Consider the following 14,918-nt stretch of genomic DNA (forward strand, 5'->3'; position numbering starts at 1 on the left):
CACGGGGAGAACGTGCAAACTCCACACAGACAGTTGCCCTAGCCGGGAATTGAACCTGGGTCCCTGGCGCTGTGGGGCAGCAGAGTTAACCACTGAGCCACTGTGCCGCCCCAGATTTGTTCTGGGGTACTAAATTTTCTTGTGGGGTCAGCCATATGCAGTAATTTAAAGTCCAGTCTCAGCAGTAAGGTGTAGGATGCAGCACAGCTGAGGGGGAATATTGCTGGCAGCATCTGTGTAGAAACAGAATGAATGATGGGCTTTAACGCAAACACGATTAGACTGGTTCCTTGGCCATTCCTGATGAAGGGCTTTTGCCTGAAACGTTGGTCTTCCTGCTCCACGGATGCTGCCTGACCTCCTGTGTTTTTCCAGCACCACATTCTCGATTCTAAACTCCAGCACCCGCAGTCCTCACTTTCGCCTGGTCACTTGGCCATTCCAGGCCCTTACGACTGGATTTAAAGCCAGTTCAGCATTGGTTTGCTGGGTGTCCACTGTGCTCGGAGCAAATACCTCACTCTCTTCAGCTGCTAGTCTTTCGCCAATGCTGGTTGCGCCACTGAGAGTGGTGGTCATTGCTGGTACTTCAGGAGGATCCAGGCTGTGGGGTTATCGTTAGATCCTGGAGCCTGCAGCAGATTTACCCTGATCAGTGAGGTGAGGGTGGGGAAGTCTTCATCCACTTGCAGTCCTCATTTCCCTGAGGGCCTTGTTTTGTTCTGTCTAGCTGTAGATGTCTTTGACTTGCCCCATTCTGAATTAAACTGGGGGGAGTGGGAAGATGATGGGAATCTTATTTGCACATTCCAATGCAATGACCTTACATCATAACTAATGGAAAGTCATCGACATGAAATATTAAATTTGTTTGCCTCTGAGATGCTGTCAAACTTGCTGACTGTTTCCTGAGTAATTTGCTTTTCGATTTCCAGCATCAGTAATGTTTTGTTTTGTTTTTAGTGGAAAGTAGAGGCTATAGGTTTAACACCACAGTTGAGGACAAATCTTGGAATGAGGAAGTCAACAGCTTAAGGTTTCAAAGTTGAAATCAACAGCTGGCAGTGAGGAGTGGGCAATTCAAGAAAAATTGCAAGAGGAACCAGGTGTGACAACTATTAGCATCATGTTGCCTAATCTTGCCACTTGACCTGATTAAGTTCATCTCAGTTGATAACAGAGTAGCAGTGTAGTACCATTGGGTAGAGATATCCAGCTAGGAGGGATAGCTTTTAGCTATCATCAGTGATGTATCAAAAGAATTAAAACTCAAACAAACAAATGTCACAGAAGTTATTGATGATAAGAGTATGATGGACTAAAGTGCTGCTGGAAATATCATACCAAACGTAGGTGAACAATACTTGCAAGACTCTGAATATATTCCTCATGATTCAATCGTGTTCCAGTTTGAGATTCAGACGAGGCAAGTCCTTTAGTTCTGCTTTTGCCAATAGAACAGTGCACTACCAAGTCTGAGGCAAATAAACAAAACCATCCTTACAGTGTTGTTTGTGACTGATGGAAGAGCCACATATGGAGCCAGTAAGAATAAGCGACATTCCTGTTTCAGTATTAACTCTGGATTTCAATTGATTGGAGACACTGCAGTGTTACCGATTTGACCATTAGATATAGCAGCAGAATTAGGCCATTCACCCATCCAGGAATTGATACGTTTGTTCATGTTTTTTACAAGTGAGCATGTGCACTGCTCATTACCTTTGAAGCAGTAAACAGTATGGAGACTGTCAGCATTAGCAATCACCCCAGAGAAAACAATTTTTAAAATCATTACTGATAAAAACCAGTAGCTTTTCATTACTGTACAAATTCTACTCAGCAATATTCACTCAACATTACTGGGAATAATCTCTATTTGAATTGGGCATTACACATGCTGGATACCACTACATGAATCTGTAAAATGTATAGCACCATTATCAGTAAACCACAGGAAAAGACTAGGCAATTCATTGCTGAATAATCACACCATTAACAACAGAGAAACAACACATAAATGGCAGCCTACATTTGTAGCACTATGTCCACACAAGCAGACGGTGGTCAGATTGAAACTTGAGCCTCATTAATATAAACATTCTCGATTCTCACTGGGGTAGGTTACTCAGCAATTTAAATCATTGCATTTCAGAGGAAATAAAACACAAGCAGCTTGACTTGGTGGTAATAATATTAAAATGGTTTGGCTTCCTGGTTGTGCACAGACCAACCATTGTCTACTGGAAACAGTGAACATCAAAAACAAATTGAAAGGAGTGGTCAAGATAAAGAGAACTTTATGATCTGACTGTCAGTTAAAGTTGTTACAGGCTGTTACCAGCTGGGTTCCCGAGGCAGTCCTATTTGACGGTGTATTAATGAGCTGCAGCAAGAAATGGCAGTTCACAATTTTCTGGCCAATCTTGTCCACATTCTTATTTCTCAATTTAACCTGAATCACCGATGGTCAGAGAAACAAACTATTTCTCACAGTGAGACAGAGAAACTTAAAATGTGGAAATAACCCATGCTTCCCTTAAACACTTGATGGTTGGCTACAGAGAGGTTAGTAAGCTTTGGTCGCCTCCTGCTCTCTCAGCGCCATCCAAATCATGTAAAACTAGAAAGTATATTGTAAACGAAAAGAAAAATGTGACATTAATGTTGATCAATTAAGATTTATAACTAATAGGAATAGAAGTATTTTCACTGCAGGTCCTTTACACTGACTGCAGCTTACACCTTGGTCTCAATTTCAATTAAAACATGACGGAAAATACATTTTTAAAAAGTGCTGTCCTTAACAGGTTACATGTGTTGCTGAAGAATTACCACAAATAAAATGTTGCACACAAAGAAGGAACATGAAAAGCAGACTGCTGAACAAACTCTGCAGGGAATGTGACCCCAGACCTCTTTACAACCCACACCTCCCCCTCGCCCACCCACTCTTCCCTCATTTGCCCCAACCTTGCCCACTCCTCCACCCACGCTCCTCTCACCCACCCTTTGTAACTGACCCTTCCCTCAGCCACCAGCTTCCCTCCCTCACTCCTCCCCCTCCCCCACCTGCCCATCACTGTTAAGGACCAAAGAGGAGTCTTGCCTCCACTTTTGTTCCTGTATTTCTCTTTCCATGGGCTTTAGCTATGGCTGGCTAAGCAATTAGCTATTGTCCAACCTGAAGTGCCATTGAGAAACTGGTGTGAAGCTGCTAATTTGACACTGGAATCCAATCTTACTTTTCCTTTCTTTGGTTTCTGGTTTTTGTTGAATTTTGTGATATTTCTATTAACGTTTACTCTTGCCGCACTTCCAACCATCATTTCAAAGCACAGACTTGTCAACACTACGAATGCTGAAGTTTCCTCCACAATAGAAAGTAATTAATCAAATGTATTAATTTTGTGATTGCAGATTTTATTTTTGGAAGCTTGTGTTAATCGTAGTGCTCATTAGATTCCTTATCCAATCAAAAAGGAACTCCAGATGGATCGGATAATACGCAAACTATTGGATTTGTACTTTCACCTTTTGCATACAGATAACATACTGTTAGCTTCTTGTGGGATAATGAAATTGATGACGATCATGTTATGACGCTTTGGTGCTGCAGGGATATTTCTCACTTCAATCTATTTTTGTTCCAAATTGTGACCCAAACCTTTTTTTTGTGTTGGCACAGCTGTTTTGCATACATGAACAGAAAAATCTTTTCCTCATTTAAATCTGTGCAGTATAGTGACTATCCATCATGGGCATATTCCTGCAGCAATGTTCTTAGGCTGATCCTGACCAAGTCTTTTTTGGCATATTTTTGTTACCTGTTGTTTGGGTCAATACATATTTGGATTCTAACTCGTAAAAAAAAATACCATTTTAAAATTTTGGTCACTTGCAACATATCAATAGTTTATCTATTTCCACTAGGATCCTTACTGATAGCATCAGAACCATTTTGTATGAAGATGCTGACTCCTGTGCGGGGACTCAGAATGGTACTGGGATAAATGCAAGGTAGTGATGTGGCTAATGGTAATGAGAATGTGATAGGAAGGGATGGAGCTTACAAACATCAGAGTGAGCAAGCAAAGAAGGTCAGATTGGTAAACATACCATCGAGGTAGAATTACAGGTTCTTAATGTGAATATATACAACATGTGTAAAAGATTGATGAATTGGCAGCAGTAACTTAATTAAATAAGCGTGCTATGATGGGGTGATGTTTAGATTCTTTTACTGGAGATGGTCATTGCCTTGTGTGACATATTGCTTGCAGCTTATCAGCTCAAACCCGCATTTGGATGTGGACTGCTTTGATATCAGAGGGGTCATGAATAGTGCCTTTTTGAACATTTGCAGTCCATATGTCATAACTATATCCATAATGCTGTTTGGGAGTTCCAGGATTCTGATGCAGGAATAGTGAAGTCATGGTAATGTAGTTCACAGGGTGTTGCATGGCTTGGAAGGAAACTTGCAGGTGGGGTGGTATTCTCAGGTTTGTGCTGCCCTGTTTGTCTGGGTGTTTCAGGTCGCATTTTTGAAAGGTGCTGAAGGTTTTAAAGAGCCTGATGAATTGTTAATGCATATCTTGTAGGTAGACACATTGTAGGTGCTGCCCATCTGTAAAGGAAATAGTGAATATTCAAGCTATTCGATGGAGTGCCTGACAAAGGACGTACTTTGTCCCTGAAATTGCTGAGCACTTTGAATTTTGTTGGGAGTATTACTCATCAGGCAATTGAAGAATATTCCCTCACACTCCAGACGTGTAAATGGTGATCAAGTTTTAAGGAGTCAGGAGTTGTGTTGCTCACCGGTTTATTCCTCGCTTCTGACCTGCTCTTATCGCCACAGTATTTGCATAGCTGGTCCAGCTCAGTTTCTGGTTAACAGTAACCCCCAGAATGTTGATAGTAAAAGATTCAGAGGTGGTAACACCTTTAAACATTAAGATGATGATTGGATTATCTCTTGTATAAGATGACCTTTGCATGGCACTTGTTTGTCACAGTTGTTACTTGCTAGTTATCAGCCTAAGCTAGAATGTTGTCCAGGTCATCATCGCACAGAAACTCCTTCAGAATCTGAGGAATTGCAAATGATACTGGACCTTGCAATTATCAGCGAACATCCCCCTTCTCACTTTACGATGGAGGAAGGTCTTTGATGAATTAGATTAGATTAGATTTTTAGATTAGATTAGATTTACAGTGTGGAAACAGGCCCTTCGGCCCAACAAGTCCACACCGACCCGCCGAAGCGAAACCCACCCATACCCCTACATTTACCCCTTACCTAACACTATGGGCAATTTAGCTTGGCCAATTCACCTGACCCGCACATCTTTGGACTGTGGGAGGAAACCGGAGCACCCGGAGGAAACCCACGCTGACACGGGGAGAACGTGCAAACTCCACACAGCCAGTCGCCTGAGTCGGGAATTGAACCCGGGTCTCAGGCGCTGTGAGGCAGCAGTGCTAACCACTGTGCCACCGTGCCGCCCACAAAGCTGAAGATAGTTGGGCCTGAGACATTACCCTGAGGAACTCTAATTGAAATGTCTTGGAGCTGGTAAGGTTGACCTCCAAAAACCACAATTATCTTTCTTTGTGCTTGGTATTATTTCAACAAGCAGAGATTTCCCCCGATTTCCAGTTTTACTCAGGCTCCATGCTCCATTCTGGTCATATATGGCCTTCATGTTAAGGATAGATACCCTTGCCTCATCACTGGAATTCAACTTCTTTGTCCATGCTTTGACTGGAATTGGATGTAATGGTATTCCACTTGAGTAAAGGTAACTGTAAAGACATGAGGGAGGAGCTGGCAGGGAAGATGGTGGAGTAGCAATGGCAGGGGTTTTTGGGGGTAGCTTGGGAGGTAGCAGAAATTCACTCTAAGGAAGAAGCAGCATACTAAACGCAGGACAAGACAACCATGTCTGACGTGGAAAGTCAGAGACAACATAAAAGCTAAATAAAAAGCATACCATGTGGTGAAGATTAGAGGGAAACCAGAGGACTGGGAGGCCTTCAAAAACAAGCAGAAGTCGACTGAGAAAAGCAATATGGGGGAGAAGATGAAACATGATGATAAGGCAGCTAGTATTGAAAAGGAGTTTGCATGTTTTTTCTGGACATATAAAATATAAGAAACAGGCAAGAGTGGACTTCGGACTGCTGGAAAATTAAGACAGAGAAGTAGGGATGGGGAAAAAGAAATAGAGAAACTGAATAGGTGTTTACAGTGGAATTAGCAGCATATCAGAATTTCAAGAGAGCCAAGGGGGCAGAGATGAGTGGAGGTGTTGAAGCTGAAAGGTCTGAAGGCAGTTAAATCACTGGGAGCAGATGGACTGCAGCATCCCATAGTTCTGAAGGAGACAGTGGAGGAGATTGTGGAGACATTAGTGATGATCTTTCAGGAATTACTGGAGATAGGGACGGAGCCAGAGGACTGGAAAATGGATAATGTAACACCCTTGTTTAAAAAAGGGAGGGAGGCAGAAGGCAGGAAATTATTAGCCAGTTAGCCTGACCTCAGTGGTTGGTTTGGTTTTTTGTGGAGTCCTTGGAAGTGCAAGGTAAAGTAGAGCAGTATCAGTACAGCTTTATCAAGGGGAAGTCTGACCTGACAAACCTGTTAGAATTCTTTGAGGAGGTGAAAAGCAAGATAAACAAAGGAGAGCCAGTGAACATGATATATCTGGATTTCCAGAAGGCTTTTGACAAGCTGCCGCAAATGCTGCTATTATATAAATTAGGCGCTCATGGTGTTAGAGGCAAGCTACTGGGGTGAAGAGGATTAGCTGACTGGCAGAAGGCATGAGATTTGGGATAAAGGGGTCAGTTTCAGAATGGCAGCAGTGATGAGTGGAGTTCAGTAGGGGACCACAACTACTCACAATATACATTACCAGTCTGGATGAAGGAGCTGAGGGCATTATTGCTAAGTTTGCATATGACACAAAGATAGGTAAAGGGACAGATAGTGTTGAGGGAGTGGGTTGGCTGCAGAAGGACCTGCACAGGGGAGGAGAGTGTCTGTGTGGAGTTTGCACATACTTTCCATGCCTGCATGGGTTTCCTTAGGGTGCTCCGGTTTCCTCCCACAGTCCAAAGATGTGCAGGTTGGATTCATTGGCCATGCTAAACTACCCCATAGTGTTCAGGGATGTGTAGGTTAGGTGGATTGTTCATGGAAAATACAAGGTTACAGGCATAGGGTATGGCAGGGTGGCACACTCTTCAGAGGGTTGATATGGACCTGATGGGTCGAATGGTCTACTTTCACACTGTATGGATTTGAATTTTAAACAAAGTGGGCAAAGAAGAGGCAGATGGAATACAAAGTAGAAAAGTATGAGGTTATATACCTGGGAAGAATAGGGGTGTGGACCATTGTCTAAATGGGGAAAGGTTTTGGAGATCTGAAGCACAAAGGGACTTGGGAGTCCTAGTTCATGATTCTCTTAAGGCTGACATGATAATCAGAAAGGCAAATGTAATATTAAGAGGGCTAGACTACAAGAGGAGGGATGTAGCATTGAGGCTGTATTAGGTTCTGGTCAGACCCCATTTGGAATACTGTGGGAGGTTTGGGCTCCATATTTAAGGAATGATGTGCTGGTCTTGGAGGGGGTCCAAAGGATGATCCAGGAAAAGAAGGACTTGTCATTTGAAGAGTTTTTGAGGACTCGGATATATAATTGATGGAGTTTCGAGGGATGAGGGAGAATTTGATTGAAACTCACAGAATACTTAAAGGCCTGAATAGAGTGGATGTTGAGATTAGTAGGAGAGACTAGGACCTGAGGGAACAGCCACAGAGTGAAGGGATTGTCCTTTAGAACTAAAATGAGGAGAAATTTCTTCAGCCAAAGGATGGTGACTCTGTTGAACTCACTGCTGCAGAGGGCTGTGGAGGTCACGTCATTGAGTGGACTTAAGATAACACAGTTCTTTGAAAGGTTCATGATTAGTAAGAGGGTCAAGTGTTACAGGCAGAAGACAGGAGAACGGAGTTGAGAATTACATCCGCCATGATTGAATCATGGAACAGACTTGATGGGCCGAATAGGCTAATTCTGCTCCTATATTTTACAGTCTTACATCAAAGGCAATAAGTGCTGGCCCAGCCAGTGATGCAGAAGACACATGATTGAATGAAAAACATTTGGGCTAATGTCATGAATCTTCATGCAGTCTGCAATCAATATTGAGGACTCCCAAGGCTACTTGCTCTGAAGTATACAGTATACTTGGTAGGTTTTTACAATTAATGGGAAAGGACATACCTGGGGTTGGACCTAGGGTATCCAGATGATCACAAAGTTAAATTCCTTTTGTCAGGTTTTGTGGTTATTAGGCACTGCTGAATGATTTGCTCAAACTTTAGAGGGTTGTCAAAATTCCAAAAAAATGCTGTGGCTCTGGAGCCATGTGTAGATTAGACCAGGTGAGGACTTTAAAAATTAATTTTTGTGGGAGATGGGTGTCACTGACTAGCCAATATTTATTGCCCTTCCTTGTTGCCCTTGAGAATGTGGTGGTGAGCTGCCTTCTTGAATCACTGCAGTCCACCTGCTGTGGGTTGTCCCACAATGCCATGAGGCAGGGAATTCCAGGATTTTGACCCAATGACAATGAAGGAATGGCGATATATTTAAAAGTCAAGGTAGTGAGTGGCGTTGAGGTGAACTTGAAAGTGGTGGTGTATCTGCTGCCCTTGTTTTTCTAGATGGAAGTGGTTGTGTGTTTGGAAGGTACTGTCTGACGATCTTCAGTGAGTTTCTGCAGTGCATCTTGTAGATAGTGCACACTGCTGCTACTGAGTGTCGGTGGTGGTGGAAGTGGATGCTTGTGGATATAGTGCCAATCGAGTGCTACTTTGTCTTGGATGGTGTCACGTTTCTTGACTGTTGTTGGAGCTGCACGCTTTTCCTCAGGGACGTTAGGGAACCAGATGGGTTTTTACACCAATTGAGAATGGTTTCATGGTCATTATTAGACTGACTTTTAAATCCGGATTTATTGAATGCACATTTCTCTGTCATCCATGTGGGTGTGTGGATTACTCATTCAGCGACATCACCACTTTGCTGGTTCTACTGCATTATCCCAATATCCTTTTTTTAAAAATACAGAATGGTGATAGCAAGGCATTTAGAAAATCTTAGGCACATATAAGTTCAGTTATTTTTTTAATTGGTAATGAGTTGAGAGTTATGGGGAGAAGACAGGAAAATGGGGGTGAGGAACATATCAGCCGCAATCGAATGGTGGAGCAGCCTCGATGGGCCAAATGGCTAATTTTGTTCCCATATCTTATGAACAATCAGGCCTGGTTCTATGAAAGGGAAATCATAGTTGGCAAATTCATTTCAGTTCTTTGAGGAAGTAAGAGACAGGGCGGATCAAGGGGAACCTGACAGCATAGTGTTTTACATTGTCCCACACACTTCTGAGAGAACAAAAGAATTTTCTTTATCTCTGTCCCTGCAGAGCTGGGCTGAGAGGCGGCAAATGGAGTTTAATGTGGTAAAGTGTGAGGTAATTCACTTCGGAAGAAGTAACAGGAATGCAGAGTACTGGGCTAATGGTAAGATTCTTGATTGTGTAGATGAACAGAGAGATCTTGGTGTCCACATAAGTAGATCCCTGAAAGTTGCCACCCAGGTTGATAGGGTTGTTGACAAGGCACATGGTGTCTTAGCTTTTATTGGTAGAGGGATTGAGTTTCGGAACCATGAGGTCATGCTGCAGCTGTACAAAACTCTGGTGTGGCCGCACTTGGAGTATTGTGTGCAATTCTAGTCACTCATTATAGGAGCGAATTGAAAGTTTTGGAAAGGGTTCAGAGCAGATTTACCAGGATGTTGCCTGGTATGGATGAAGGTCTTACAAAGAAAAGCTGAGGGACTTGAGGCTGTTTTCATTAGAGAGAAGAAGGTTGAGAGGTGACTTAATTGAGATATATAAGATAATCAGAGGGTTAGATAGGGTGGACAATGACAGCCTTCTTCCTCAGATGGTGATGGCTAGCACTATGGGATATAGTTTAAATTGAGGGGTGATAGATATAGGACAGATGTCAGAGGTGGTTTCTTTACTCAGAGAGTAGTAAGGGTATGGAATACTCTGCCTGTAATAGGAGTAGATTTGCCAACTCTCAGGGCATTTAAATAGTCATTGGATAAACATATAGATGAAAATGGAATGGTGAAGGTTGGATAGGCTTCAGGTTGGCTCAAAAGGTTGGTGCAACATCATGAGCCAAAGGGACTGTACTGCGCTGTAATGTTCTATGTTCTAATTCAGGTGTCTCTAGAAACACTGCAGTGCTGTTAGAATGGGGATTCCAGGATTCTGATCCAGCAACAGTAAAATAGCAGCAATATCGTTCCAAGCCCAGATTGCTGACAGTCAGCTGGGGAAGAGGTTAATACTAAAGGAGGTGATAACAGGAACTGACTAATGAAAATGGCAGCAATTCATTCAAAACAGGAGCTGGAGCAGCGAGGAAACATAACAAACACGGAGCAAGGTGTTCATGCTCTGAAACTCAAACTCCATGTTGACTCCTAACTGTAAGGTACCTAGGTACAATACAAGGTGTCATTATCCCCACTTGTACTGAGTTTTGCTGGAACACTGAAGCAGGACTGAGACAAGGATGCTGACATGTTGGTGTGTTGAAGTGGCAGGCAACTGGAAGCCCAGGGTCAATTTCACTCTATCCTCCCTCCCCCACCATTGTCTGCATAAATACCTTTATTTCCCAGTTGCTGTCAGACTTTGAGTTTCCACAGCAATTTCTGATTTTTGTTTCAGATGCTCAGCATTCACAATTCTTTGTTTTCCTGTAGATGGCACACACTGCTGCCAATGTGTGTTAGTGGTGAAGGAATGAATGTTAAAGATACTGGATGTGGTGCAAATCAAGCAGGCTGTTCTTTCCTGGATGGTGTTGAGCTTCTCGAGTGTTGTTGGAGCTGCAACAAGTGGGGAGCATTCCATTAGACTCCTGACTTGTGCCTTGTAGATGGTGGACAGGCTTTGAGGAGTTGGGAGGTGAGCCACTCAATCTCTGACCTACTTTTGCAGCCAGAGTACTTGTATGGCTGGATTCAGTTCAGTTTCTGGTCAATGGTGACATCCAGCATGTTGTTAGTGGGGATTATGGGATGGCAGTGTCACTGAATGTTAATAAGCAACCACACACGCAAATAATTAAACAGATGTCAGATATGGACTGGGTGCTGAGGTGAAATAAAATGGAATCTTATTTTTGACACTTTATAGCTTCAAAATATATCATTAATCTTCTTGGCTGAGCTGAACTGTAATGAACACTGGGAAGGTGAAGAATGTATCTTCCAGCAGTATCTTAGCATTGAATGGTTTCACAAAAGTATTATATCACAATGAAGTAAATACAAAATATACAAAAAGGTTAAAATACAGAAGAAACAAGATGTGGTCCATTATCATAAAACCTCAGGAACAGCTCATGGACATTTACGGGTTTATTGCAAACTGAATTGCTGCTTTTATCTTCCATTAGTGTTTGAAAATGTTACTTCTTCCAATTTCCACACTCCCTAGGCATATAGCAGCCTCCCAGAACAGTTATCAGTCCCATTCTGTCTGAGCTGGGCAGGGGCCTGAGTCACCCACTGAATCCACACGGGAATTGTTTCATTTCCTTTTGGAACCTTGTCAAACTAATTCTCTTAAAACAAAAAGCAGGCATATTCCAAATCTCACATAGAAGGCCTCTGTCTCGTGATATCATGTCTTATTTCCAATATTCCCACTTTTTGCACATTTTATGCAGAATAAAATGCTTTCATATAGCTCTCTCAAATTCAAAAAAATAAAACTGAGTTTTCATTCTGCTTGACACATTATACATGGATGTGAGATTGAGAAGATTTTACAGAAGGTGGTTATTACAATGGATTGTGTATTCATCACCATAACCATGTGATGGAGCAGGTAACAGGTTTCTCTGTAAAGCAGGAGTTCACATGCCAGGCAACACCCTCAAAACCTTTGATATTGCACAAATATTTCAAAGTTTTATCCTAAAAATAATACAAGTACATTACATAATGATTAGAAACAAAAACAGAGATTGCTAGCTTCAGATCTCCAACATCCACAGTTCTTTGTTTGATGTTAACATACTGATTAGATCGACGGTGATCCTTAAAGCTCACTCCTAGCTATAATGCAAACTACTTTATGTATTAAACAGTTGCTAACAAATTTGAAGTTTTAACCTATAACCACTGCATGTTTTTTTAGACAGAGGAATTCTACTTGTACACTTAAATTAAATAGCATTTCCTTGGGAACTGGCATTGTTTCCTTACCTTCGGATAAGCGTTCCTTCCAGCCCTGGGCTGCCGAAGTAAAGAATTCATTATTGAGTGCTGAGGAGCTCAAACGCATCAAACCATCTGTACCCACCTGTGAGAAAAATTCAAACACACCATTGGGACAACAGCATTGCAGAAGGCAGCCACATGAACATTTGAGAAGCAACCTTGCTGTACCCAATGCTACATTTATCCGGGACGGTGTAACATTAAGAACCAAACAGGTGAAAGTTGACTTTGATGGCAACACAAAACAGCCAATAGCAAATTGTCCATCTATGCCTTACCCTGCAAATTTTAGTTTGTTTAGTTCAAAGGCAGACAATCAGGCAGGATCTGAAACATTGAGTCAATTGAACATTCCTTTTATTACACTGATATGAAAGTCAAGTTTCACCCCCACAATGTCTCCTTTTCATTTATATTTTCAACCGCAAATGGGGTTTTCAATCATGAGGCACCTCCAGTGTCACCAGACCTGACATGATGCCACATTTAACCTACTGATTTGAACTGACACTTCGACATCTACCTGCCATGTTTCTTGGCAAATGACTCATTTCAGAATCGAACCCACAAAGTCTTTTGTAAAACAGTGGTCCAATTTCACAGTCTCTTCCAAACAGACCAACAGCTGGTCCAAAGCAACAATCGAGCCTTTCTGGTGACCATTTTAAACTGATGCTGGAATTTCTCTGCATGTTAAACACAAACTGGGTGGTGACAATGTTCTACTTACCTTTTCTTATTCGTTCTATGGCCATAATAGAACATAGAACATAGAAAGATACAGCGCAGTACAGGCCCTTCGGCCCTCGATGTTGCGCCGACCGAATCCTACCTAACCTACACTAGCCCAATAACTTCCAAATGCCTATCCAATGCCCGCTTAAATGACCATAAAGAAGGAGAGTTCACCACTGCTACTGGCAGGGCATTCCATGAACTCACATAATGGTGTCGATCGAGACAGCTGGAGGGCACCAACTTAAAATGCAATCATTTTCTTTTAAATATTGAGCTAGATGGAGCAGGATTGTTCATTGTTCCCACAGTCCCGACTGCAGGCTCCTGCTAACCTGTACTCAGCACTGACCATGCATTCCCCTGGAACTCACAGGCATCATGGCCTGCCCAGCGTGGTGGAGGAGAACCCAGCAAACTGGATACCAAGCTGCGGCTCACCAGAACAATGGGGATAACGGCAGTGTCTAAATTTCAAAGCCCTACTCAGCATTACTGTTTCAGGCTGGGAAGAACTTTAGAACATAACTGCCCCATACAGTTTCCTCACAGCTATTGGTGCTTCTGCTGTGAGACTGGTCCATACGTCTCTGGAAAGGGGGAAATAGAATTAACAAAATAAAATAACAAAATAACAAAATAAAATTAACAAAAGGATGAAGGGTCCTTGGACAAACCACTGAATGGGGTGCGGACTGCGACTTTGGTTTGAATTGTTCCTTTCTCCCTCCTCAGATCTAACAGATCCAGTATGCATTTTATGTTTTATTTTCAGTATTTATTTTATCTTAGCTTCATCCATAACAATGTTTAATTTCTTTTCTATTTCTTTGTTTCTTTTGCTTTGGATGAACACGGACCTTTCGTGCCCCCAATGTTTATATATAGTCTTGTACTTTTTATATATCTGTAGGGGTAGCACTTTGGTTCAGTTGTTAGTACTGCTGCCTCATTATGCCAGGTCCTGGGTTCGATTCCACCCACGAGCGACTGTGTGGAGTCTGCAGTTTCTCCTCACGTATGTCTGGGTTTCCTCCTGAAAGTCCAGTTTCCTCCCAGAGTCCAAAGATGTGCAGGTTAGGTGGTTTGGCCATGCTAAATTACCCACAGTGCTCAGGGATTAGCCCTGTGAAATGCAGAGTTACAGGGATTGGGTGGGTCTTTGGTGGGATGCTCTTCAGAGTCAGTGTGGACTCGAAGGCCCGAATGGCCTGCTTCCACACCATAGTGTTTCAAAGATACCTCCAATGTTTCATCAATTTTCATTTGGATCACTAAATTGTTGTTCCATTTTACAACATTTAACTTATTTGACACAAATGCATGGGGGGGGGGGGAACCGATCTGTTGGATTCTTGTGCTCCATGTCACATTTGCTCTTTCAGCAGCTTCCTTCGTTGTCAGTCTGAGGATAGGTTCACACCCAAAGCATCAGCTTTCTCTTTGTAGATATTGACTTGCTTTGTATTTAGAGCTGAAAATGTGTTGCTGGAAAAGCGCAGCAAGTCAGGCAGCATCCAAGGAGCAGGAGAATCAACGTTTCGGACATGAGCCCTTCTTCAGGAATTCGCTTTGTATTTAAAATATTTTCCGGGTTTCTTTCTCTCTTTGGCCTGACTGCTGTAACATCTCGCCTCATGCCCAAATTAAGATGGCAGAAACATGGCACGGTGCCAACAGTTTCCATTTGCCTTGTTTGTTCCCAGATCTGGAAGGCCAATAGCAACACCCGGTGGTCACATTTGCATATTTCCTTTTGCTGCTCAAATTATGAAGACA

The 14,918-nt window shown here is 42.4% G+C and overlaps 1 protein-coding gene across 6 annotated transcripts in view; it reads right to left on the bottom strand.

Annotated features, from left to right (window-relative positions):
• LOC132835003 (putative Polycomb group protein ASXL2) overlaps positions 1 to 14,918 on the bottom strand; it is a 310,992-nt gene that overhangs the window by 37,161 nt on the left and 258,913 nt on the right. For all 6 annotated transcript variants that reach the window (XM_060854233.1, XM_060854277.1, XM_060854260.1 and 3 more), the window contains one exon: positions 12,390 to 12,486. In XM_060854233.1, coding sequence (XP_060710216.1) covers positions 12,390 to 12,486 — 97 coding nt within the window. The remainder of the gene's footprint in view (positions 1 to 12,389; positions 12,487 to 14,918) is intronic.

The sequence above is a fragment of the Hemiscyllium ocellatum genome, chromosome 3 (assembly GCF_020745735.1).
Source record: "Hemiscyllium ocellatum isolate sHemOce1 chromosome 3, sHemOce1.pat.X.cur, whole genome shotgun sequence".
NCBI lineage: Eukaryota > Metazoa > Chordata > Chondrichthyes > Orectolobiformes > Hemiscylliidae > Hemiscyllium > Hemiscyllium ocellatum.